The 27,546-nt window shown below is 43.5% G+C and overlaps 2 protein-coding genes across 4 annotated transcripts; both read left to right on the top strand.

Annotated features, from left to right (window-relative positions):
• The first annotated feature begins 11,380 nt into the window (after positions 1-11,380).
• LOC100602622 (thymosin beta-15A-like) lies at positions 11,381-14,778 on the top strand. Of its 2 annotated transcripts, none has more exons than XM_003282342.4 (3): positions 11,381-11,585; positions 13,327-13,443; positions 14,348-14,778. In XM_003282342.4, exons 2-3 carry the CDS (start codon positions 13,344-13,346, stop codon positions 14,383-14,385), a joined length of 138 nt encoding a protein of 45 aa, XP_003282390.1. In that variant the 5' UTR covers positions 11,381-11,585; positions 13,327-13,343; the 3' UTR covers positions 14,386-14,778. The 2 variants fall into 2 exon arrangements, with proteins under 2 accessions (XP_003282390.1, XP_030663338.1); XM_030807478.1 differs by lacking the exon at positions 11,381-11,585 and adding an exon at positions 13,013-13,051.
• Positions 14,779-19,345: 4,567 nt separating this feature from the next.
• On the top strand, positions 19,346-27,320 carry LOC100602956 (histone H2B type W-T). Of its 2 annotated transcripts, XM_030807522.1 has the most exons (4): positions 19,346-20,638; positions 22,850-23,885; positions 24,309-24,367; positions 27,006-27,320. In XM_030807522.1, the coding sequence occupies exons 2-3, from the start codon at positions 23,392-23,394 to the stop codon at positions 24,343-24,345; spliced, it is 531 nt and encodes a 176-aa protein (XP_030663382.1). In that variant the 5' UTR covers positions 19,346-20,638; positions 22,850-23,391; the 3' UTR covers positions 24,346-24,367; positions 27,006-27,320. The 2 variants fall into 2 exon arrangements, with proteins under 2 accessions (XP_030663382.1, XP_003282391.1); XM_003282343.3 differs by lacking the exon at positions 19,346-20,638 and having other exon boundaries at positions 22,752-23,885.
• Positions 27,321-27,546: the final 226 nt, after the last annotated feature.

Raw genomic sequence — 27,546 nt, 5'->3', positions numbered from 1 at the left:
AGGAACAGACATTGCCATGGTCCTATGGCAAGAGTGAGCCCAGGCTGTTTGAAGGATAGCAAGAAGGCCACAGCTGTGGCAGAATGAGGAGAGCAGATGAGAGGTCAGAGATATAACAGAGAACCAGAAAATGTCAGACTTCTGCAGGGACTTTGACTCTGACTGCAAGTGGAATACGGTGTCTTTGCAGGATTTTGAACACAGAAATGCCATGATTTGATTTATATTTTAAAATGATCTCTTTAATTTTTGCATTGAGAATGTACCACCATAGGGGAATGAGCGTGGAAGCAGAGAGGCATGTTAGAAAGCTGTTGCAGTTATCCAGAAGAGATATAGATGGTGGATTCAACCTTACGTGTACCAATGGAGATAGTGAGAAGTGGTTGGATTTTGGATGCATTTTGAAGTAGAGTGAAAATGATTTCCTGATGGATTGGATGTTTAGTGGGAGAGAAAGAAAGAAATTGAAGGTGATGTCAAGGTTTTTGGCTCAAGCAGATGGACAGATGGAGTTGCCATCAATTGAAGTGAGGAAGGCAGTAGGAACAATAGGTTTTACAGAACAGATTAGTTCTGCCTATGACATTTGAGTTCGAAATGTCCATTAGACATTGAGTGGAGGTGCTGAGTAGGCAGTTGTATGTATCAGACAGGAGTTTAAGATGAAGATCTGGCCTGCAAACATGAATTTGGAAGTTAACCTAGAAATATTTTGTATTAGCTATTGGACTGGAAGAGATCACCAAGGGAGTGCACATAGAAATGCAAAGAACAGGGAAGGAGCCCTGGGGCATTCTCATTTTAAGAGGTTTGGAAGCAGAGGAGGAGCCAGTAAAGAAAACTGAGAAGGAGCACCCAGTGAGATCAGAGAGTGTGTTGACCTGGGAGCCACGGGAAGAAACTGAACCAAAGAGGAGTGACTTGTTAGCAGTGCCCAAGGCTGCTGATAGGTTAAGTAAAGTGAGGACTAAGAACTGATCACTGGATTGAACAACATGAAGTCATTCATGGCCATAACCATGACCATGACAGGAGCAATTTCAACAGGTTTGTGGAGGTGGATCCTTGATTAGAATGTGTCCAAGAGAGAATGGGAGAAGAAAAATTGGGAACATTAAATAGAGACCACTATTACAAGGGGATGAGAGAGTAGTCAAACTAGTTACCTGGGGGAAGAACTTTCCTGATAGATGAAACAGACATTGCAAATGCTCTAAGACAATAGTGAGTATGGCTTGTTTGAGGAACAGCAGGGAGGCTACAGCTGGGGCAGAGTGAGTGAGGAACAGAACAGGCAGAGCTAGTGGGAGATAGAAAAGTATGGTCATCTGGGGCTCCCTCCTGGCCCCAAACTGATGTAGGTAGAAGGCCCAGGGGAGTATAGTCTTAGACAGGAACACTGGTTCAAATGATGTCTTATATTGTATATAGAAACATATTTCATATGTATGTGTAAAAGAGATTTGCATCAAAGGGGAGCAAGGGAATTGTGCAATGGCAGGTGGGAAAGTGGAGCCAAGAGAATATAAATATAAATATAAATATATATGTATACAATGATAAATATTTGAGTATGTTATATAATAAAGATGAGAAATAACAGTATAATTGAATCCTGACTGACTGATCGAAATGACCCAATAGACAGCACAACATTGATAATGCTGGAGACAAGGGAGAGAAAGAAGGTAAAGAGGTGGGTATCTGGAGCTTCCTGTCAACCCCAAGGGATGTGGGGGGTGTGGTCTTAGACTTGGATCACTGGTTCAAACGAGGCTTCATTTTGCTCCTTCATTGTGCTCAGAAATTAAATTAATCTGCGATGACAGAAAAACAGGCCAGAGGGCCAAGATGGCTGACTGGAAGCAGCTAGTGTGCGTGGCTCTCATGGAGTGGAATGGAAGGGGAGAGTAAATATAGTACCTTCAACTGAAACATCCAGGTTCTCTCATTGGGATTAATCAAGGAAATAACTTGACCCACGGAGAACGGAGAAAAGCAAGACAGGACGACGGCACACCCAGGAGCAACACAAAGCCAAGGGAAGCTCCCCGGCAAGAGAAGTGGTAAGTGAATGTGTGGTCCTGGGAACCCATGCTTCTCCCATGGATTTTTGCAACACACAGGTTAGGAGATCCCCTTATGAGCCCACTCCATCAGGGCCTTCAGTCTCACACACACAGCTATATGGAGTCCCGGCAGTACAGCAGGCATATGTGGAGAACCAGGAACTTTAGATACTCTGGCTATCTGGGCATCCCAGCAAAAGTAGCTGCAACTCCAGCAAAGCAGGAGGTTAGACCCCTGTACATACCCCTAGGAAAGAGGCTGAATCCAGGGGGCCAAGCAGCCATGGACTGCAGGCCCCACTTCCACAACACCTCACAGGATAAGACCTACTGGCCTGGAATTCCAGCTAGCCACCAGTAGCAGTGCTGCACCTACCTGGGACAGAGTTCCAAGGGGGAGGGGCAGGCAGCCATATTTGCTGTTTGGGTGGCTTAGCCCTTCCTCCTCACTGGGAGGGACCTCCCAACCGGAGACTCCAGCCACCCCTGCTGGTGTTCTGTGGGTGACAGAGATTTGAAAACTCCCTGGGACAGATCTCCCAGAGAAAGGGCAGGCCACCATCTTTGTTGTTCAGATGACTTAGCCATTCCAGCCTTCAGGCTTTGGAGAGCCCAAACTGACCAGGGCCAGAAGCGGTACCCCAGCACAGTACAGCTGCCTTATGAAAACGTGGCCAGACAGCTTTTTTAAGTGGGCGCCCGATCCCCTTCCTCATCACTGGGTGGGGCCTCCCAACCAGGGTCTCTGGCTATACCCATTGGTGTGTCTCTGAAGTTTCAGGCCTCCATGGGACGGAGCTCCCAGGGAAAGGGGCGGGCCACCATCTTTGCTGTTTGGGTGACTTAGCAGTTCTAGCCTTAAGGCTTTGGAATGTCCAAGGTGACCAGGGGCTGAAGCAGATCCCCGGCCCAGCACAGCTGCTCTATGAGAACGTGGCCAGACTACTTTTTAAAGCAGGTCCCCGATCGCATTCCCCCTGACTGGGTGAGACCTCCCTACGGAGGTCTTCAGCCACCTCCAACAGTTGTATTCGGGCTGGCAACAGGCCCATACCTCCTTGGGATAGAGCTCCCAGAGGGAGGGGCAGGCTGCGATCTTTGCTGTTTCACAGCCTTCACTGGTGATACCTCCAGGTAGTAGAATATCTGAGGCGACTAGGGACTGGAATGGACCCCCAGCATACCACAGTATCCCTGTAGAAAAGTGGCTAGACTGTTACCTGGGTGCCCATTCCCATACCCTCCTTACTAGGCAGGTCTTCCAGGCCTGGGATTCCAACTACCCCCTGCCAGAGCTATTCGGCCAGTAGCAACTCAGCAACTTCCTGGACAGAGTCCCCAGGGGCAAGTGAAAGCCTCTCTGCCTCTGCTTCGGCAGTGGAACCATCCTTGCTAACTTCGGACTAACAAAGAAGCAGAGACCCTAAGTGCCTTCTCCACACCTCCAACAAGCTACACTCAACCCAAGGAGAGGAGGCCAGTTTGTCTCTCATGGGTCCCACACACCGTCCACTGCTTGTCACCAGACAGGGAACTCCTGGCTTGGGCTTACAGCACAGAAACTCTATCCTGGGCTAACTGCACTGAGCTACTGCTGACACATTTCTCTGGGGTGGAGCCCCCAGGAGATAAGCAAAGTGGTGAAGCAGCAAGCCAGCTGATGTGGAGCCCAGAGGTTTTGGCACAGGAACATCTGTAGCAGAGCATGGCCAAGCATGGCCACCCCTTCAAGCTCAACATGCTCCCCTAAGAGACTTTAGCACTATGGGAACTGTCTGACTTGATCTGTGCTGGGCAGTATTGCACATCAGACAGGGCTGGTCAGACCTGAGCACTCCTTGGTCTGCTGTCCTCTCCCAGGGCCCCAGCCTGGCCATACCTGCTTACAGGGCAGTCTTGTGTGCCCTGGGGGCCCACACCATGGCTTCTGTGCTGGTGGGTCATGCCTGACTGGTAGAGAGCTCCAGTGTGGCAGCTCCTATGGCCTTGCACCAGCCTGCATGTTAACTCCCCATTGTGCAGCTACCCCCAAGCCCACAGCAACTCCCTACATCACTCTGCGGGCACCTGTCTGCACAGGCGGGTTTTGCTTTACTTGCCCTGCTGGCAAGTGGGAGTGCAGTAGGCCCCCAAACCCTGTCGACTACCATTGGAGATGGAGCCTTGGCGGGCACAGAGCCAGCAAGTCTTGCCTCACCAGCAAACAGTGAACAGGGGATCTGCCCATACCCTGAGCAATCACTCCTGCTTGTGGGGCACAGAAAAGGCATCCAGACCTGAGCCAGCCAGCACTCTGACCCAAGCCAACACTACCTCCATTGTAACAGCCCATATAGTCTCCAGCAGTGGCCCCCTGCTCCCCGCTCCCCACAGCTGCTTTGCCTCTGCTGCTGTGGTGAATGCCCAGAGGGAGGCAGGCACCTCTGCATCCACTAGCACGTGGCTGCAGCTGCTGCACCTTGATCCCCCCAGTACAGTAGACTCCAAACATCAAGGAGCCAGAGAACAAAGCTAGGGCCCAATACAAGCCCCCAGAGATACAGCATGCAGTCCAGGGGTTGGGAGCTGAACATTGGCCCCCTAAAATCTTCCAGAAACGAAGCCAGATGGCTGAATCCACCTTATACCACAATCAAATCCTCAAGGTCATCAAACAGGATAAAAGGAAAAAAAAACCCATCCAAAGGTCAGCAACCTCAAAGGTTGAAGGTAGATAAGCCCACAAAGATGAGAAAGAATCAGTGCAAGAATGCTGAAAACTCAAAAAGCCAGAGTACCTTCTTTCCTCCAAATGACTTCATCACCTCTCCAGCAAGGGTTTGGAACCAGGCTGAGGCTAAGATGGCTGAAATGACAGAAGTATAGGAGAGAAGTTCACTGAGCTACAGGAGTACATTGTAACCCAATGCAAGGAAGTTAGAAATCATGATAAAACATGTTAGGAGCTGACATAAAAAATAGTCAGTATAGAGAATGTAACTGACCTGATAGAGCTGCAAAACACACTACAAGAATTTCATAATGCAATCACAAGTATTAACTGCAGAATAGACCAAGAGGAGGAAAGAATCTCAGAACCTGAGGGCTGACTTTCTGAAGTAAGACAAGCAGATAAGAGTATATAAAAAAGAATGAAAATGAATGAAAAAACCATGAAGAAATATGTGATTATGTAAAGAGACTGAATCTACGACTGCTTGTTGTACCTGAAAGAGATGGGAAGAATGGAATCAAGTTGGAAAACAGATTTCAGGATGTCCTCTATGAGAACTTCCCCAACCTAACTAAAGGGGCCAACATTCAAATTCAGGAAATGCAGACAACTCCAGTAAGATGCTCCATGAGAAGATCATCCCTAACACATATAATCATAAGCTTCTCCAAGGTCGAAATGGAAGAAAAAAATGTTAAAGGCAGCTGGAGAGAAAGGCCAGGTCACCTACAAAGGGAAGCCCATCAGACTAACAGCAGACCTCTCCGCAGAAACCCTAAAAGCCAGAAGAGATTAGGGGCCAATATTCAACATTCTTAAAGAAAAGAAATTCCAACACAGAATTTCACATCCAGCCAAACTAAGCTTCATAAGCAAAGGAGAAATAAGATCCCTTTCAGACAAGCAAATGCTGAGGGTATTTGTTACCACCAGACATGCCTTACAAGAGCTCCTGAAGGAAGCCCTAAATATGGAAAGGAAAGACTGTTACTGGCGACTACAACAGCACACTGAAGTACACAGACCAGTGATACTATAAAGCAAATCACATAACCAAGTCTGCAGCTAACATCATGATGAAAAGATCAAATCCACATAGATAAGTACTAACCTTAAATGTAAATGGGCCAAATGGCCCAATTAAAAGACAGAGAGTGGCAAGCTGGATAAAGAACTAAGACCCATTGGTATGCTATCTTCAAGACACCCATCTCACATGCAATGACAGACATAGACTCAACATAAAAGGATGGAGAAAAATCTACCAAGCAAATGGAAAACAGAAAAAAGCAGGGGTTGCAATCCTAGTTTCTGACAAAACAGACTTTAAACCAACAGAGATAATAAAAGACAAAGAAGGGCATTAAATAATGGTAAAGGGTTCAGTTCAACAAAAAGATCTAACTATCCTAAATATATATGCACCCAACACAGGAGCACCCAAAGCAAGCTCTTAGAGACCTTCAAAGATACTTAGACTCCCACGCAATAATAGTGGGAGACTCACTGACAATATTAGACAGATCATCAAAGCAGATAATTAACAAAGACATTCGGGACCTGAATTCTGCACTGGATCAAATGGATCTGATGTATATCTACAGAACTCTCCACTCCAAAACAACAGAATGTACATTCTTCTCATTGCCAGATGGCATGTACTCTAAAACTGATTACACAATTGGAAGTAAAACACTCCTCAGCAAATGCAAAACAACTGAAATCATAACAAACGATCTCCTGGACCACAGCTCAATCAACTTAGAAATCAAGACTAAGAAATTCACTCAAAACCGTACAATTACATGGAAATGGTAATTGTATTACAATTCCATGAAAGACTTCTCCTGGAAGATTTTAGGGTAAATAATGAAACTAAGGCAGAAATCAAGAAGTTCTTTGAAAGTATTCAAAACAAAGATAGAACATACCAGAATCTCTGGGACACAGCTAAGGTAGTGTTAAGAGGGAAATTTATAGCACTAAATGCCCACATCAAAAAGACAGAAAGATCTTGAGTTAACAATCTAACATCACAACCAAAAGAACTAGAGAATCAAGAGCAAACAAATTCCAAAGCTAGAAGAAGACAAATAACCAAAATCAGAGCTGAACTGAAGGAGACAGAGACACGGAAAGCCATTCATAAGATCAATGAATCCAGGAGCTGGTTTTTTGAAAAAAATTAATAAAATCAGTAGGCCACCAGCTAGAGTAATGAAGAAGAAAAGAGAGAAGATTCAAATAAACACAATCAGAAACGGCAAGGGAGATATTACCACTGAGTCCCATAGAAATACAAACAACTATCAGAGAATATTATAACTGTATGCACATAAACTAGAAACTCTAGAAGAAATGGATAAATTCCTGACACATACACACTCCCAGGACTGAACCAGGAAGAAATTGAATTCCTGAACAGACCAATAGTGAACTCTGAAATGCAGGCAGTAATAACCTAGCAACTGAAAAAAAGCCCAGGACCAGGGGATTCACAGCTGAATTCCACCAGATGTACAAAGAAGAGCTGGTACTGTGCTTACTGAAACTATTCCAAAAAATTGAGGAGGAGGGACTCTGCCCTAACTCATTCTATGAGGCCAGCATCATCCTGATATTAAAACCTGGGAGAGATACAACAACAACAAAAACTTCAGGCCAATATCCTTGATAAACATCAATGCAAAAATCTTCAACAAAATACTGGCAAACAGAATCCAACAGCATATCAAAAGGCTTACCCACCACAATAAAGTAGGCTTTATCCCTGGGAGGCAAGGTTGGTTCAACATATGCAGATCAATAAGTGTGATTAATAACAGAAACAGAACTAAAGACAAAAACCACATGATTATCCCAATAGATGCAGAAAAGGCTTTCAATAAAATTCAACATCCATTCGTGTTAAAAACTCTCAATAAACTTGGTATTGAAGGAACATACCTCAAAATAATAAGACCCATATTTGACAAACCCACAGCCAGCATCATACTGAATGGGTAAAAGCTGGAAGCATTCCCCTTGAAAACTGGCAACAAGACAAGGATGCCCTCTCTCACTGCTCCTATCCAATATAGTATTGGAAATTCTGGCCAGGGCAATCAGGCAAGAGAAAGAAATAAAGGGCATCCAAATAGCAAGAGAGGAAGTCAAGCCATCCCTATTTGCGGATGACATGCTCCTATATCTAGAAAACGCCATCGTCTCAGCCCAAAAGCTTCTTAAGCTGATAGGCAACTGTTGTAAAGTCTTGGGATACAAAATCAATGTGCAAAAATCACTAGCATTCCTATACACCAACAACAGTCAAGCCAAGAGCCAAATCAGAAATGAACTCCCATTCACAATTGCCACACAAAGAATAAAACACTGCCAGGCGCGGTGGCTCACGCTTGTAATCCCAGCACTTTGGGAGGCCGAGGCGGGCGGATCACGAGGTCAGGAGATTGAGACCACGGTGAAACCCCGTCTCTACTAAAAAATACAAAAAAAAAAAAAAAAATTAGCCGGGCGTGGTGGCGGGCGCCTGTAGTCCCATCTACTCGGAGAGGCTGAGGCAGGAGAATGGCATGAATCCGGGAGGCGGAGCTTGCAGTGAGCCGAGATCGCGCCACTGCACTCCAGCCTGGACGACAGAGCGAGACTCCGTCTCAAAAATAAATAAATAAATAAATACACCTAGGAATACAGCTAACTAGGGAAGTGAAAAATTTCTTAAAAAATACAATAGAACAATGGTTTCCAGCTAGAACTTAAAGTATAATAATAAAAAAATTAAAATTAAAATTAAAAAATACAATAGAACTACAAATAAAAAAGGAGAACTGCCCAAATAAATCAGAGAACACAAACAAATGGAAAGACATTCCAAGTTCATGGATAGGAAACATCAATATTAAAATGGGCATACTGCCCAAAGCAATTGATATTAATAGATTCAGTGCTATGCCTATTAAACTATTATTGACATATTTCACAGAACTAGAAAAAATATTTTAGAATTCACATGGAACCAAAAAATAGCAAAGGCAATCCTAAGCAAAATGAACAAAGTTGGAGGCAAACCATACTACAGGGCTACAGTAGCTAAAACCACATGGTACTGGTACAAAAACAGGCACATAGACCAATGGAACAGACTAGAGAAGCCAGAAATAAGACCACATACCTACAATTATATGATCTTTGACAAACCTGACAAAAACAAGCAGTGGGGAAAGGTTCCGTATTCAACAAATTGTGCTCGCATAAGTGGTTAGCCATATGCAGAAGATTAAAACTGGACTCTTTCCTTACATCATATAGAAAAATTAACTCAAGATGGATTAAAGATTTAAATGTAAAACCCAAAACTATAAAAATCCTGGAAGACAACCAGGCATGCGCAAATATTTCATGACAAAGATGCCAAAAGCAATTGCAACAAAAGCTTCTGCACAACAAAAGAAACTATCGATAGACAGAAAACCTACGAAATGGGAAATACATTTTTGCAAACTGCGCATCTGATAAAAGTCTAATATCCAGCATCTATAGGGAACTTAAATAAGTATACAAGAGAAAAACAAACCACATTAAAAAGTGGGCAAAGGATGTTAACAGATACTTTTCAATAGAAGACATACATGTGGCCAAAAATCATATATAAAAAAAGCTCAACATCACTGATCATTAGAGAACTGCAAATCAAAACCACAAGGAAATACCATCTCACACCAGTCAGAATGGCTATAATTAAAAAGTGAAAAAATAACAGATGCTGTCAAGGTTGTGGAGAAAAAGATATGCTTGTACACTGTTGCTGGGCGTATAAATTCATTCAGCCCTTGTGGAAGACAGTGTGGTGATTCCTCAAAGACTTAAAGACAGAAATACCATTTGACCCGCCAATCTCATTACTGGGTATATACCTGATGGAATAGAAATTGTTCTATTATAAAGACACATGCACAGGTATGTTCATTGCAATACTATTCACAGTAGTAAAGGCATGGAATCAACCTAAATGCCCATCAATCATAGACTGGATAAATAAAATGTGGTATATATACAGCATGGGATACTATGCAGTCATAGAAAAGAAAGAGATCATGTCCTTTGCAGGGACATGGATGGAGCTGGAGACCATTATCCTTAGCAAACTAACGCAGGAACAGAAAACCAAATACCGCATGTTCTCACTTGTAAGTGGGAGTTAAATGATGAGAACACATGGATACAGAGAGGAACAACACACATTGGGACCTCTCAGGGGGTGGAGGGTGGGAGGATGGAGAGGATCAGGAAAAATATCTACTGGGTGTTAGGCTCAATATCTGGGTGATGAAATAATCTGTAGAAAATACCCATGACACAGTTTACCTATGTAACAAACCTGCACATGTACCCCTGAACTTAAAAGTTAAAAAAAAAATATGCTGGAAGCTACACATCACATTCAGGATAGGACTACCCCTGGGGAAGAGGGAAGGTGAATGGAAATGGAGCGAAGGTCAAGGAAACCTCAATCTTTTTCTGTAAAGTTTTCATTCCTTAAAAGAAAGACAAAGTAAATATACCTAATGTTAACAACATTGAAATCTGAGTAGTGAAAACACTGGTGTTTATTATATTTAATGCCAAGGACGTTGTAGGTACTCAATTAATATTATTTGTTGAATGAGTATGCTTTTCTGTTTTAAAAGTTTCTCCAACAAACATACACGATTCTCAAATTAACAGAAAGTGCTACAGGAGCAAAGAAAAGGAATGAAGTGAGGTGGGGAAGGCTTGAGAAATCCTTGTGGAGTGATTTCTGATCTATACAGACCTATACCACCATACATGGGATGCAAGCTAAAGACATAGTTCTACCTCCATCTTACCTTAATGCTCTAAAGTTCTGGATAAACATCCAGAAAATGATCTTGAACGTTTAGTCCTTTCAAGTAAATACCGGATCCTCAATTTTCTCTTCCAGCAGACACTGGGTGGTGCTATTGTCCAAAAATTCCTCCCTGTCACAGATTTATTACTTCAATCTATAGACATCTCCACAACCAATGTGTCTTGTGGGTCAAAGTGCTAGGGATTGGGGATACAAAGGTGAATAGCCTCAGTTATTCTGTGATTATTATAAACTGATGCTATCGTGTTCAGTGGCCAAGAAAGTTGCAAATGTGAGTTTTACATTTCACAGGAGAGCACCACTGTCATAGAAATGTCCAGTTAGTTGTAGGGGTGGCCCTGAACCACCCACCCTCACCATGAGCACCCCTACTCCACGACCTGGCCAAGGATTAGAGCAGACAACACCGAGCCCCACTTCCAACCTACTGTTATGTTGTCACAGCATCCTTGGGCCCAATGGCTATAAAAAGCTGAAAGAGCCTAAATACCGGTCATTCAGCTTGGACCTCGGAGTTCCAAATGTTCTAAGCTCCCTGGGCAAGATGTGCCTGTTTATTGCAGAGGCCTCTGTTATTGTGAAAGAGTGAGGGTACTTAGGATGAAGGGAATGTGGACCCTCAGGACTAAAGCAGTGGGAGAGGCCCGGGAGGTGGGGCCTGGGGAGGCGGGGTCTGCTCTGACGTCACCAAGCCCCGATCGTAGAGGAGATGGTGGGCGCAGGCTCCAGAGGCTCAAGAGGAGGAGGGGAAAGAGGCAAGTCCGGAAACCTTCGGCCAATCAGACGGCCGGAGCCGAGCCAGCTGGGGGGCTTCGCGCTGCAGGGCTCTGCGTGGGAACGCTAACCTGGTCCGGAGTGAGCCTGGGTCTCAGTCCCGCGGACAGCTTTTCACGAGTCTTCTAGCCTTCAGGTGAGGACCTGCGGCCTCGCAGGAGCCAGAGGACCATGGGGACGGGGAGGCGTCGGGGTCGTGAGGCGGATGATGTCGCGCCTTCGGGAGCCAGAGGGGCCGGGGTTGGGACTGGCGCTTCGCGTCTGCGCCGCCGCCAGGCCCGGCGAGTCCGCGCCTTTGTCTTCCCCGGGCGCCGCCTTCTGCGCGCGATGGCGAGCCCTGCCGGGGGCGGGTCCTGGGAACAAGACCCGGGGGTGGTGGGGTGGGGGCGGACCCTTAAAGCGGCCGGTCCGCGGTAGCTGCAGGTCAGAGGCTTCGAGGATGAGGAGTTTGGTGGCCGCCCGGAATGGGCCCTCTGGGGCTGGGCCCTCATTCCCTCCCCTCCCGTGGCCGTTAGGCTGGGCGCCAGACAACGCTAATAGTTATTTGAAAAAGTATGCAAACTGCTTCTGACAGACTGGCCTATGCTCCCAGCCCTGCTATTATTTATTTGTTAGTTCCAGTTTCCCAGCTCGGAGCTTGGCGTCTGATCGCTTGGCAGAGGAGGGTCTTAGGGTCACCTCTACGGAATGGAGGCATGTTCGACACTTCTGGCTGCTTGGGGGCCTCTCCATTCTACCCCAGGGACTAGACGAAGTGTCTTACTCCACCAGGATGGGGCCGGGCTCACTCATGAGAGCTCTGCCTTCCGATTTCTGGGATATCCTATTGTCTCTTTTGGACAAACTCAGGACGCTCCCAGGGCACCAGGCATTTCATCAGGTCCATAGCCACGGACCTCTGAGTCTCATCTCCTTGCCTGTCTCTTTGCAGAGAAAACATGGTGAAAGAAGACTCACTTCTATTTGGTTTATCCCATTCTGCTGAAGTCATGGGTCTGATCCTAGTTAGCTGCCTCTTCTTACAACGTTTACAAACCAGTGCCACAAGGAGCTATTATGAGGCGTGCATTGTACTGCCTTAATGTACTGTCGTCTTTGGGGATTTAAAATAGAAAGAAATTAGTACAACTTATGCCACTCTGTTTTGTGTGCTGCTCCCGGTCTCAAGAAAAATGCCAAAACCAAAAGTAATTTAATAGAAAGTGAAGATGCTCAAATAGTGCTATCTCCTGTTAGAAAATCATTACCTGTTTAAAGCCAGTCTTTATTTTTTCTTCTATCCCTTATCTGCTCTTGTGCTTCTGTCACCTCCGTTTTACTCTTGCTGTGATTTTAAGAGTCGGACATATTGGCTCTGGGTTTCTAGGGCATCTTGGTTTCTAGTGCGTTCTGATGTAGTGGCATTTACTGCCTATCAGAAACGGGCCAATGATGTGGAGCTGAAATTATTCTAACAAAAATATAACTTTTTTTTTTTTTGATAGAGGCTTGCTCTGTTGCGCAGGCTGGAGTGCAGTGGTGCGATCTTGGCTCACTACAACCTCCGTCTCCCGGGTTCAAGCAATTCTCCTGCCTCAGCCTCCCGAGTAACTGGGATTACAGGTGCGTGCCACCACGTCCGGCTAATTTTTGTATTTTTAGTAGAGACGGGGTTTCACCATGTTGGCCAGGCTGGTCTCGAATTCCTGACCTCCAGTGATCTGCCCATCTCGGCCTCCCAAAGTGCTGGGATTATCTAAGATCTGTTGCGTTTTTCTGTTGAAAATAAGCAGGTAGAATATACATTGATAGGAAATATGAAATTTTTTGCTTGTGATCCGTTAGTCCGAAGATAGTTCTGCCATGTACGTTTTCTTAAAAATGTTTTTTCTTTACAGGCTTTCTTCTAGTCAAGATGAGTGATAAACCAGACTTGTCAGAAGTGGAGAAGTTTGACAGGTCAAAACTGAAGAAAACTAATACTGAAGAAAAAAATACTCTTCCTTCAAAGGAAAGTAAGTCATGGGGGATTCTAATGGAAACAAACAATAGAGAAAGTTAATACGTTCACTAAATAAACCTATCGTCTAGTAAATTTTTGATGCAAAGTAAGCAATAATTAGAGTACCATGGTATTTAATGCAGCAGTTAAAACTATCAAATAGTTTTCTTCTGGTTCTCACGTGATGGGCCCAATAGTGATGGGGGAATAAAAAACTAGTTTCTTGTGGGAAAATTATTAAAAACCACGTTAAAACCAATCTTGGGATATTGGATGTAGCACTAAAAAACACTAGTTTTTGTCTACTTTTGGGTATTTGGCATTTTTCTGCAATTAGAAATTTGAGTCCATAATATTATCCCTGAAGAACCCTGTAGACTCAGCAGTTTTGGCCTTCTATATCTGATGACAAGATAAGGTGAGACAACAAATTTAGATCTTGGTATATTCAAAGCTCTCAGATTCAAGGGATCGGTTTTGCCCTCTGGAGTTAGAGCCTGCTGGAGAAATTCTAAGCATATTCACAAAAGCCGAGGGGCACTTTTTGTTATGTCACTTTTATTTGAGAGTGGCAACGTTAGTTAAAATTATCTGAAAGTGTATAATTTCCTAACTGTATAGTGATAGATAAATCTGAAGAAAGTGCTTCACTTACTCCTCTGTCTTGAATAGTCTGAAAAAATGACAACAGCATTTGGAAAAACAAACCCTACAGTTGATGTAGTTTCTAATGAATGTTCAGGTGGTTAACGTGCACATGCATGCATGCACACACCCCACTGTGAGTTTTTTGGTTAATGCCTTGGCATTCTAAATTTAAAGCAGCCTTCAATGACTTACAAAGAGCTCTTTTGGAAGAAGCTGAACTTAGTCTTAGGAAAATTCTTTTGTAATTTTTTGTTTCTTTTTTCCCCCAGCTATCCAGCAGGAGAAAGAGTGTATTCAAACATCGTAAAATGGGGATCTCCTCCAAAGAACATATTTCAACATTGCCTTACAGTCTTGGTTTTAGGCTTGTTTTTTTGTAAACCTATGTGTTTGTAAAGATTTCAGGCATCTTCTGATTTCTTCTTAACTGTATTCCCTGGCTAAGGTAGTGAGTGTTTCCTTAAGTTCCTTTTTAAATTTCCCTTTGGTATGTAAATTCCAAATGGCAGATGCTGTCAATAATCTTGCCATTGATGACCTTTGTATGTTTAGTCCTTGCATCTCATACAAGATAAGCCGATTTTAACCTTCTACAATGGATGCCTCAATTGTTTCATAATCTTCATGAAGATGCATCCTTTGGCAGCTTCTTATAGTTTATTTTCACTTCCAATGTAGCAATAAAATAATAAATGTAATAGTTATCGTGTGACTCTTGTGGTTCATTCTGGTAGGTAGTCTAAGGAATGAAAAGTACACAAGGCTACCCTTTCAGCCAAACAAAATGATTGAAGGAAAACTTTTAGCAGATTATTCCTGGGGGGAAATACTCAATTCTGTCCAGGTCCAGTGGGTCCTGACTTGGGGATGGTAGGTGCTTTTTCTTTAGAGTTGGAATCATGGAGTTAAGAGAACCTTGGGAGAGAAGGTCATGTGGACTACTCTCCTTATTGCAGAATGAAGAAATGAAAACAGGGTCTAATGTGATCTGCTCAAGGTGAATAAGGGCTGGAGTTCAAGCTGGGCTCTCTTGCCTTCTGGAAAGTATTTTTCAGCTTAATGGGAGTTAACATCCAAGACTGAAGTTGGATGGAGAAAGGGGCAGGAGGCACTTGCTAACAAACCCCATATTGAGCACATTACATCTTCTAATGACCTGTAGCAGTGAACTTCTGGTATGATTTTTTCTACTGAACAGAATTTGCTGTTTTATGAACTAAACATGTCTGGTGTTCATGGTGAGCATAAATGCTATGGATGAATTTTGTCACCTGTGACCCCCCGATTAATATGTTGAAGCCCTAATCCTTAGTGTGATTGTATCTTTAGATAGGTTGTTTCAGAGGTAATTTAGGTTATGAAGTGATAACAGTCAGGGTGTCATCCAATAGGACCATGGCCTTATAAGGAGAGAGAGAACAGTCTGAAACATGCGAGGACACAGCAAGAAGGTGGCTGTCTACAAGCCAGGAAGAGAGCCCTCACCAGAATGTGACTGTGCTGGACGTCGACTTGAGATTTCTAGAATCTAGAACTGTGAGCAAGTAAATTTTTGTTGCTTAAGTCACCTAGTCTATAGTATTTTGTTATGGTAGCCCGAGCTAATACAGTAAGGAATATGTATAAATGCATGCAATTTAATTCCTGCCTTTAAACAATATTTTTATCCCTTTTTAAAAATTATTTTATTTCATTTTTATGAGACGGGGTCTTGCTCTGTCACCTAGGCTGGAGTGCAGTGGTACAATCATAGCTTACCGCAGCCTTGACCTCCTGGGCTCAAGCAATCCTCCCACCCCAGCCTCCCTAGTACCTGGGACTGCAGGCACATGCCACCACACCCAGCTAATCTTTCTGATTATTAGTAGAGATGAGATCTTGCTATGTTGCCCAGGCTGGTCTTGAACTCCTGGGCTCAAGCAATCTGCCTGCCTCAGCCTCCCAAAGTGCTGGGATTACAGGCATGAGCTACCATGCCCAGCCTACTTTAATCACGTGTATAAAAACAAATCACCTATAATCTCACCAATTAGAAGTATTAACCATCCAGACTTGTGATCTGTTAATGTACGTATCTTCCTACAAAGATGGATTATACCGTTCATACCTATTTTCAACCTCAAGTATTATCTTACCTCCCCCTTTCTAAGGGCTCACATTCTTAAATAATCAGTGGGATTACATGAAGTGGAAGCTGTTTTCTCTACTATAGCTTAAAGTTTCAAAATCAAAACAGTAGGTAGGTCAACTCCGATCAAGTGCCAGTGAGGTGACACAGTCACAGGGCTTAGTGTAGCCAGAGGATCTGAGCCTTGGAAGTGACCATGTTAGTCACCAGTACCTTATCTCCTGCCTGAGGCAATTGTCCAGTAGAGTCGCTCAACCCCTTGCAGTGATATGCTGCTTATATTGTGCCCAAACGTGCCTCCCTGTAGCTTCTATCCAATAGTCTTGGGATTGTGTGCTGGAGACTAGAGAGGGTAGTTAATCCATCCTCCAGAATTTGAAGTCAGCTGTTGTGTGCCTGCCCGTGTATCTCCAAGTCTTCTGCAGCTGACTATTCTCAGATCCTTCAGACCCAAATTACATACACGGGAAACCATCCTGGTTGCAGATCTGCTCAGATTTGCTAATTATCAGGTCTCTGAATCCTGGTAATAATCCTATCATCCAACACATTTGCTTCCCTTTCTGTGTTGTCATTTGCAAATTTGATAAAGATGCTGTTTATCTATGATAGGTTCAGCAACCTCTTCATTTGCACACTAATGAAGCTCAAAGGAAAGCAAGAACATTGTCAGGTGACCTGAGGTTGAACAATAACTCCTAGTTAGTTGCATCTGGTAGCCATCCTTTTCATTAAACTCTTGATTTGTACTCTGAGTATTATAAGTGTTAAACTGAGTGGGAGCAGATGAGAAGTGCGTGGTGGGAGGTGAAAGACATATAATTACTAAGTGACTACTCATACAGAAATGAGACAGGAAAAACTGCAGTTGCTCATCTGCAGTAGTTTTGCCCCACATTTCTCAAGTATTTAATGTTGGGCTACTCTTTTAGTCACTAGGTTTACTTGTCTTTTCAATCAGGGGGAGATTTTTTTCTAAATAAGCAAAGACTGAGATTTAGGTCCCTGAATCCATCTATTCTCTGCAAAACTGGCAGTTCCAGGGCTTTGTTGTAGCAGTTGCATTTATATGGAAAGGAAAGGCTGAAGTTAAATGATTGTCTTCTTTTATGCATCTACATCCTTTGGTAATCACTGGTCAGTGGCTTTACACCTTTATTCTGTCAGTGTACATAGGCAGATATGACTTTAATTACTAAGAACAGAAAAGGATGAAATGTCAGAAAGAAAAAATATACTGAAAATTAAAAGAGAAAAATCAGCCAAATAAAACTTCATGCCTAATTCATCTTTGCAAAGGGTAAAAAAGTTTCATTTAGTATCATGGCTTAAAATTCCCATGAAACTGTGCAGGCCAGTGAGTTTTATAAACACTCTTAGAATTTAACCAATGCATATTCATACCTAAAAAGAATACCTTGCCTTTGGATCTGTTTGAACTTGGGCAAGTGACAATCTTTTGTGGTTCAGATTCTTCCTCCATAAAAATGGAGATAATAACATTACTCCACAGAGATCTTGTGAAAGGTAATTGAAGTGTTCTTTGTAAAGCACTTAGAACAATGCCTGGCACAGTCGCCAGTCAGTGGTGACTCTTTTTATTACTATAGCAATGCCTGGTTTAATTGACACCAACAAATATGAGTGTTGGTTATATGGGTGGTAATGAAAGAGAGTGCGATAAACTGGCAAGGTAAGAAGTAGGGTAAGTTCATTCAATCTTCTGGTTAATACATGCCACGTGGACTCTACCAATGTTTGAGGGATTGCTATTTTCAGTAATAATAATTGTAATTAGTCTTCGGCTTTACCATTGAACTGAATATGTTGTTGTCCCCAGTCATATCAAATGGTGACGAAACATCTCTAAAGAGCCAGGAAAAACTACTGACATAACTGTGTGGTCACTAACTAAATGCAAAAGTATTGATTAATGGAATCATGAAAATGTCTAATATATAACTGGATGTTTTATGTGTGGAAACCACACTCAGATGGCAACTTTCCCTCTAAAAGCCATATCCTCTTTTAGTTCTCTGGAACTGCACCTTTGTTTTACACTGAAGTCTGCACCTCCATGGTGTGCAAACTGTTCACAGGAATAGTCTCTTTCCTCCAAATTTCATTTCAGAAAACTTTTCTTCACAATATGATGCAAGAGGTAGGAGACATGCTTACTCACAGCTTTGGATTCATATTCTGAAATCACCACAATCACAATAAAATGAAAAATCAAACGAAGAAATGAAAAGTAGACAAAAACTTGAAACTAATTTTCTCCTCAATTTACAAGGCTGAACAGCTAGGAGGGCATTTACTGGTTCAGGACTGGTCACCTGCTCACATTCTGAGCCAATGGCTGAGACCCAGGGCTGAAGATACTTCATTAGTTGAGCCAGTGGAGAGTGGGGTTTGGGTGCTCTCATTGGATACTTCCATCCTAAGTGATGCATACCCAGAAGACATTAAGCTTTGCATTAAAAATGATTGTAGACTGGGAAATAATAGAATTAGAGAAATGTGAATGAGTTAGAGTCCTTACTTAAGTTTCTCGGAAGCTTGAAAAGGGTGCTGTTCACTTAATTTTTGATTTAGTTATTTCTGCACTGTGGGTTTTTGTTATGTATTTAAATGAATTCTGTAATAGAGGTAATGTTGAAAAAAGATTGTATGAGGTCTGCTTGTTCCATTAGTAATGTTTGTCTCAGTTTGATGCTTCTGAATTGTTATTTAGAGCAGTAAACTATTTCTCTTATCTTTTTGTGTGTAATGCAATTTAATAACATTTCAGATACAAATTTGTAATCACATTTATAAATAAGCTGCTCAGATTTTTTTTTTAGTATGCATCCTTCAGTGGGTATCAACATCATGTTATATTTTCTTGAAATAAGTTTTGTTGGCTGCACACAGTAGCTCATGCCTGTAATCCCAGCACCTTGGGAGGTCAAGGCAGGAGGAGAGTTTGAGTCCAGGAATTCGAGACCAGCCTGGGGAAACATGGTGAAACCTGGTCTTTACAAAAAAAATACAAAAATTAGCCGGGCGTGATGGTGTGCGCCTCTAGTCCCAGCTACTTGGGAGGCTGAGGTGGGAGAATAATTTGAACCCAAGAGGCAGAGCTTGCAGTGAGATGAGTTCGCGCTGCTGCACTCCAGCCTGAGCGACAGCAAGACTCTGTCTTTAAAAAAAAAAATTCTCTTTAAACCGAGATCCATCTTATTAACAATAAATCACCTGATCTTAAAAGTTTGACAAGAAACAACATTGGAATTTGGGATGGTACCTTCTTGGTGACCTCCATTTCTTCAATTCTTCTTAATCATTAAATCCTTGTTTGGTTCAATTTCTGGTATTTATGTTTTACATTTATATATTTGAGAAATGTTTCTGAATGTATTATCATAGATTCTTGAAGTGTATTTTTTTAACTCCAAAATATTTCCAATTTCATAGATTCAATTTTTCTCCATAAGGAGGTTTCTTAGTGAATTGGGGTATTGTTTTCTTCACGCAACACCACTTACTCACCAACACTAACATTCAGAGTATTTTGGGGATCAAAATACTGTTAAGAAAACAATTTTAAATTTCGTACGTGTTTAAGGATTTGTAATATTTTTACAAGCATCTCAATTTCTGTTTGTGTTGTCTGCTTGGAGCCTGTGGTTTGGCCATTGTTCCTTATGCACATTCACTGAAGGTGTTGTTGATCAGCACTGAAGACAGGAGCCAGATGGCCAGGTCCTTTGATGCCCAGGAGCTTTCGACCGCCATGTCAGGGAGTTCCTGCTCAAGCCAGGGTGGCTTAGCCCAGAATAACAGTATATTCTGAGATGGGTAAGAAATGGTCCACAAGTGGCCACCGTCATTCCTCCAAAATAATGGACTTGGGCTCAGGAGGTCAAGTCCTCTTCAAGGAGCATGAGCTGAAATTGCTAAACTTTGGGAGTTTTCAGTGCCACCCTTCAAAGTGCTCACGGTGTGGCATGGATCAGCTGGGGAGAGCTGATACAGTTTTGCCCTGTTGGGTATCTATCTGTGTCCCTTTGTCTGAGGTAGGCAACCGGGGCCACTTAGGCCCGCAGATGCCCACCGTGATTGGTTGACATGATGCCAAGCAACAGGATCATCCAATCACCTTCAATGCAGGGAGGATTGCTGACAGTCTCCCTCGGTGACACTTCATCCAATCGGATGTCGGGTTGGCCTGTGACATAGAGCCATGCAGCCATACCAAAGTGCCCCCCATTCCTAAATGGCCATTTTTATTAGTTATCTTTCTAGGTTATCGTTATGGTGATATTAGCAATGTTCTGATGTTTACCTTTTTCACTTTCATTCTGCTGCGAGTGGATGGAGGGATTTTCCAGAATTTCATTATGTGTGATACGGCAACAGAGAAAATGAATATGCTGATATAAGAAGCAAGGTAACCCTCCTAAACGAATTCAATATGTCTCCCATCACGAATCCATGTAAATAAGCAAATGAGGCCCAGTTACAGTGTACATACAGCTAAATAAAATTTTCAAGAATCCATTTATTTTCCAGCTTCCTCGACTCTGAGATCATTATTGCAATTCATTCTTTTTTTGCCCTGACGATGATCTTTTTATTTCCTTTTGAACAGAAAAACCTTCTTTACTTCGAGGAATGTGTCAGCAGGATTAGGGAATGTCCACAGAAACAGCTCATGCTCTAGTGTACAGTGGTGCAGCCAATGAGTGACCTGCAGTCTATGAGCAACAGTCATTGTCCCAATTTGTAGGGAGTGACCCAGGCTGAACCCACAAGAGCCTTTCTGTGATATTCAGCATGGCGGTTCAAGGGGCCGCGGTGTGATTCTTTACCTGATGTTTTAGTTTTCAGTATTTGTAATCATGGTCATTTAAGGATATGAATTCAAAGCTAGGAGTAGTATCTATTCCTTGCCCCTAGCATCAAGCTATTCAGAGCATTGTCAGTCATTAGGAGAAGTAAGATAACGCTTATTTCCTCAAGAGATTTGCATATTAATATTCATGTTAATGTTAATATGGCTACCTTTCATTGTGCTTTCTTCTGGGTCCCAAGTCTATGTATTTTTAGCATTTTTTTTTCTATAAGTGTATTGCTGAATTTCAGAGCAGCTGGTGACTTTCCCATTGCTTTTCTTTTCAGTGGATTTCCAGCCACTCGAGTATGCGGACAAGAGAACATACTCTGGGACTGCAACCCATAGGAATTTATTATGTTGTTCCTTGAAGCTCAATATGTGGCCATTTTTATTAGCTGTTTCCAGTGAATTTTCAAGCATCTTATAACCAACCCTTCTCCTTCATATTTAGAAACCAGTAAAGGATGGCATTCTCAGTCAAACCATGAAACAAAAGCTGAATAATGACAAATTCAAAATTTTCCCGAGCCCATCAGAAGTGGGAAAGAACCACCCCAAAGGGCCCAACCCATAGCCACATAGATTATTCCACCTTTGACAGAGGACCGCTTGGTCAAGAGGGAAATGGGGGCAGGACAGGATAGTAGCCAGAGCTTCCCTGAGTAGTGTCAATTGGAAGAGGGGGAAGGTCACCTCCAGAGCTATACTTGGGATCCAAAGAGATAGGATATAGTATCAAGAATTCCCCTCAACGAGATTTGTTACTTTCTGATTTTCCAGAATATTATAAAAATGTTATGAAAATAGTTGAAGAGAAATACTCACTGCACAAGGAAAGTGTGGGGAGGTAACCTAGACATGAACCAGTGAGAACCTCCCTGGGTTGTTTAACCTTGCAGATTGTGAAGAAAAATGATGTGGCTCTTTCCCGATTGTTTGTTTGCTTTTATTTTTTTTTGAAGAAAAATATCATGCTGACTTACTGATATGAATACAGAGATTGTTGTGGACAGGTCTCTTGTGCCTTGTACCAAAATAAGAGAAGGATTGGCTTGCTAAACGTTTAAGTAGATTTATAAAATCATTTGTAAAGGGAACTGTTCAAAAATCGTTGACTAGACTTCAGTCACAGAGTTTACCATATACGATGTTATCTAATAACAAAAATGAGCCTTTTTGTCCTTCTTAATCGTGAACCAATTTATTAGGAGTAGAATAAGTTGTTTGTTAAAGATATGACAAGAAATACACTTGAAAGCCTGACCTTTGAAATGACAGTTCATTGGTGACCTTTACTTCTTCAGTATTTCTTAAGAATCTTTTTTGTTCAATTCCTGCAACTTAATGTTACTCTTGAAAGCTATCTTTCTAACTTGAACATAATTTTATATATTATATATAATTATATAAATATATATTTAAATATATAAATATATATAAATATATATATAAATATATAAATATATATAAATATATATATAAATATATAAATATATATAAATATATATATATAAATATATATATACAACATAATTTTCATTTTCGGAATCCCTTTCTCTTCCCAGGGGCTTCCAAGGAGATTTAAGGTGATATATTTTAACCCAATATCTCTTAAACTTATTAGCCATTTCCAGCTTCTGAGTTGTGATTTGTGGTTGTTGTTTTGTTTTCCTTTTCTTTATTTTTTTTAAAACCTGGTCAGTGTTGAGTGTTGTCATATGTTTTTAATAAAAGCGCCTTTCTGTTTCTATCGTCTGCTTGGAGGCTGTGGTATGGCCATTTCTAGCTCTCCTGATTCACGGAAGATGTTGATCAGAACTGAAGCCAGGAGCCAGACCGCCAGGTCGTTTGATGCCCAGGAGCCCTCGGCGGCCATGTCAGGGAGTTCCTGCTCTCGCCAGGGTGGCTTAGCCCAGGATAACAGTATATTCTGAGATGGGTGAGAATTGTTCCACACGTGGCCAGTCATTCTTCTGGCATAATGGACTTGGGCTCAGGAGGTCTGTCTCCCTTCAAGGATCATGAGCTGAAATTGCTAAACTTTGGGAGTTTTCAGTAACACCCTTCAAAGTGCTCACGGTGTGACATGGATCAGCTGAGGAGGGCGGATGTGCTTTTGCCCCGTGAGGCATCTATCTGTGTAACTTTCTCTGACCTAGGCCACAGGGGGCGCTTAGGCCCACAGACGCCCTCTGTGATTGGTTGACAAGATGCCACGAGATGCCACGCAACGGGACCATCCAGTCACCTTCAACGCAGGAAGATTTCATCCAATCAGACGTGAAGCTGGCCCCTGACGTGGAGCCATGCTGCGTACCCAAGCGTCCCCGCTTCCCCAGTCCACAACTGCCATTGTCTGGTCGTGTCAGCTAATGGCTGCTGTCTCCGCCATGGCTGGACCTTCCTCTGAGATGACCTCTGAGGAACAGCTGATCACCCAGGAGCCCAAAGAGGCTCCTGACTCCACGACTGCCCAGAAGCAGAGCAAGCAGAGGAAGCAAGGGCGCCGTGGGCCCCGCAAGTGCCACGCCAACTGCCGCGGGGACAGCTTCGCCATCTATTTCCACCGGATGCTGAAGCAGATTCACCAGGGCCTCAGCCTTTCCCGGGAGGCCGTGAGTGTCATGGATTCCTTTGTTCATGACATATTGGGCCGCATCGCCACCGAGGCTGGTCACCTGGCCCGCTCCAACAAGCGCCAGACCATCACCACCTGGGAGATCCGGACCGCTGTGCGCCTGCTGCTGCCGGGGGAGATGGGCAAGCTCGCTGAGTCCAAAGGCATGAAGGCTGTCCTCAGGTACACCAGGAGCAAGTACGCTCCCTCAGGAGTGCCCGAGCACCACGGAAACCCAAAGGGACTTTTTAGAGCCACCGAACGTGGCCCAAAAGACCAGTAGCTCACCAGGGGGGGGACCCCACCAGGGGTTGCAGTAGGTGGTGCCCTTCCGACTTGAGGGGCATGTGGGGTGTGGCATCCTGCGATTTTGCAAGCGTTTTTCCCTCAGTACTAAACATTGTCAACTCCGATATATCTGCAGTGCAGTTTGCTCCAAGGAAAAGTAGTGGGTGTTTCCGTGATCGTGTTTCATTTCCTCAGTTTCCAAAATGGTCATTTTTATTAGTTATGTTTCTAGGTTATCTATATGGTGATATTATTATTGCACTGATTTTTACCTTTTTCTCTCTCATTCTCCTGCGACTGGATGGTGGAATTTTCCAGAACTACACTATATGACCTACAGAAACAGAAAAAATGAATACGCTGATAAAAGAAGCAAGGTAAACCTCCTAAACATTTTCAACACCTCTCCTATCACGAATCCACGTAAATAAGTAAATGAGGCCCAGTTACAGTGTACATACAGCTAAATAAAATTTTCAAGAATCCGTTCATTTTCCAGCTTCCTCAACTCTGAGATCACTATTGCAGTCGGTTCTTTTTTTGCCATGACGATAATCTTTTCATTTCTTTTTAAACAGAAACCTTTGTTACTTCCAGGTTTGTGTCAGTAGGCCTACGGAGTGTCCACGGAAAACACTCATGCCCTAGTGTTCAGTGGTGCAGCGAATGAATGACCAGCAGTCCATGAGCAACAGTCATTGTCCCAATGTAGGGGGAGTGAACCAGGCTGAACCCACAACAGCCTTGCACTGTTATGCAGCCTGGTTGTTGGAGGGACAGGGTTGTGATTCTTTACCTGATGTTTTTGTTTTCAGTGTTTGTAATCACGGTCATTTAAGGATATGAATCCAAAGGTAGCAGTAGTATATGTTCCTTGCCCCTAGAATCAAGTTATGCAGAGCATGGTCAGCCTTTAGCAGAACTCAGATAATCCTTATTTCCTCAAGAGATTTACATATTAATATTCATGTTAATGTTAATATAGGTTAGCTTTCTTTTTTTTTTTTTTTTTTTTTGAGACGGAGTCTCACTCTATCGCCCAGGCTGGAGTGCAGTGGCGCAATCTCGGCTCACTGCAAGCTCCGCCTCCCGGGTTCACGCCATTCTCCTGCCTCAGCCTCTCCGAGTAGCTGGGACTACAGGTGCCCGCCACCACGCCCGGCTAATTTTTTGTATTTTTAGTAGAGACGGGGTTTCACTGTGGTCTCGATCTCCTGACCTCGTGATCCGCCCGCCTCGGCCTCCCAAAGTGCTGGGATTACAAGCGTGAGCCACCGCGCCTGGCAGATTAGCTTTCATTGTGCTTTCTTCTGGGTCCCAAGTCTTTGTATTTTTAGCACTTTTTCCTATAAGTGTATTGCTGAATTTCAGAGCAGCTTCTGACTTTCCCATTGCTTTTCTTTTTTTTTTTTTTTTTGAGATGGAGTCTCGCTCTGTCGCCCAGGATGGAGTGCAGTGGCGCAATCTCGGCTTACTGCAAGCTCCGCCTCCCGGGTTCACGCCATTCTCCTGCCTCAGCCTCTCCGAGTAGCTGGGACTACAGGTGCCCGCCACCACGCCCGGCTAATTTTTTGTATTTTTAGTAGAGACGGGGTTTCACTGTGGTCTCGATCTCCTGACCTCGTGATCCGCCCGCCTCGGCCTCCCAAAGTGCTGGGATTACAAGCGTGAGCCACCGCGCCTGGCAGATTAGCTTTCATTGTGCTTTCTTCTGGGTCCCAAGTCTTTGTATTTTTAGCACTTTTTCCTATAAGTGTATTGCTGAATTTCGGAGCAGCTTCTGACTTTCCCATTGCTTTTCTTTTTTTTTTTTTTTTTTTGAGATGGAGTCTCGCTCTGTCGCCCAGGATGGAGTGCAGTGGCGCAATCTCGGCTCACTGCAAGCTCCACCTCCCGGGTTCACGCCATTCTCCTGCCTCAGCCTCTCCGAGTAGCTGGGACTACAGGTGCCCGCCACCACGCCCGGCTAATTTTTTGTATTTTTAGTAGAGACGGGGTTTCACTGTGGTCTCGATCTCCTGACCTCGTGATCCGCCCGCCTCGGCCTCCCAAAGTGCTGGGATTACAAGCGTGAGCCACCGCGCCTGGCAGATTAGCTTTCATTGTGCTTTCTTCTGGGTCCCAAGTCTTTGTATTTTTAGCACTTTTTCCTATAAGTGTATTGCTGAATTTCAGAGCAGCTTCTGACTTTCCCATTGCTTTTCTTTTTTTTTTTTTTTTTTTTTTTGAGATGGAGTCTCGCTCTGTCGCCCAGGCTGGAGTGCAGTGGCGCAATCTCGGCTCACTGCAAGCTCCGCCTCCCGGGTTCACGCCATTCTCCTGCCTCAGCCTCTCCGAGTAGCTGGGACTACAGGTGCCCGCCACCACGCCCGGCTAATTTTTTGTATTTTTAGTAGAGACGGGGTTTCACTGTGGTCTCGATCTCCTGACCTCGTGATCCGCCCGCCTCGGCCTCCCAAAGTGCTGGGATTACAAGCGTGAGCCACTGCGCCCGGTCCCCATTGGTTTTCTTTTCAATGGATCTCCAGCCGCCCCAGTATGTGGACAAGAGAACATACTCTGGGACTGCAACCCACAGGAATTTATTATGTCGTGCCTTGAAGCTCGACATGTGGCCATTTTTGTCAAATGTTTCCTGTGAATTTTGAAACATCTCATGAACAATACTTCTCCTTCATATGTAGAAAGCAGCAAAGGATGGCACTCTCAGTCAAACCATGAAACGAAAGCTGGATAAATGACAAAAATCAAAATTTTCTTGAGCCCATCAGAAGTGGGAAAGAACCACCCCAGAGGGCCCAACACATAGCCACATAGATTACTCCACCTTTGACAGAGAACTGTTTGCTCAGGAGGGAAATGTGAGCAGGGCAGGATAGTAGCCACAGCTTCCCTGAGTAGTGCAGATGGGAAGCAGGGGAAGGTCACCTCCAGAGCTCCGGTTGGGATCCATAGAGAAAGGATGTAGAGCCAAGAAGTCCACTCATCAGGATTTGTTACTTTCTGTTTTTGCAGAATATTAGGAAAATGTTATGAAAATAGTTGAAGAGAAATGCTCACTGCACAAGGAGACCAGGAAAAACCCCCGTGAAATCAGCCACAACTAAATCCCTCAGGACCGTGCTGCCAGGTGGTCCTACATGTTCGGAGCAACACTTTGAAAACCAAAGATGCTTGGCAGAACCCTGTTGCTTTCCAGAGACAGAGCTGCGTACCTGGTCCAAAACACCACATCTCACTCAGTGACTTATTTCTCATTATGCTAATTGTTTTGCTATAAAGTGCCAATCTTTCTGTCAAATGGGACATACGAATAAATTTCTAAAGTTATCTTTGCGTGTCTACTGGGTAATTTAACATGTCTTTTTCAGAAACTATATCCATTGGGATATTTTACCCTGGAGTGTGTGTTTTCCATTTGTAAATTCAGAAATGAACGAGGAGTGTTAGTAAAACAGGGCTAACAATGAACTCTGATTGGGCTGTGGGTGTGAAGAGCGAGAGTTCAAGAGGACTGATGCCGATGAATTATAGGAAGAACAAGAAAAAGGCTGCT

This window comes from Nomascus leucogenys, chromosome X (genome assembly GCF_006542625.1).
Source record: "Nomascus leucogenys isolate Asia chromosome X, Asia_NLE_v1, whole genome shotgun sequence".
Taxonomy (NCBI): domain Eukaryota; kingdom Metazoa; phylum Chordata; class Mammalia; order Primates; family Hylobatidae; genus Nomascus; species Nomascus leucogenys.
This window is presented reverse-complemented; position numbering and strand designations above follow the sequence as displayed.

Coding starts and splice junctions, on each gene's coding strand:
- LOC100602622 (XM_003282342.4), top strand. CDS start 13,344: ATGAGTGATAAACCAGACTTGTCAGAAGTGGAGAAGTTTGACAGGTCA. Junction 13,444..14,347: donor TACTCTTCCTTCAAAGGAAA/GTAAGTCATGGG, acceptor TTTTTCCCCCAG/CTATCCAGCAGGAGAAAGAG.
- LOC100602956 (XM_030807522.1), top strand. CDS start 23,392: ATGCTGCGTACCCAAGCGTCCCCGCTTCCCCAGTCCACAACTGCCATT. Junction 23,886..24,308: donor GGCATGAAGGCTGTCCTCAG/GTACACCAGGAG, acceptor GGAATTTTCCAG/AACTACACTATATGACCTAC.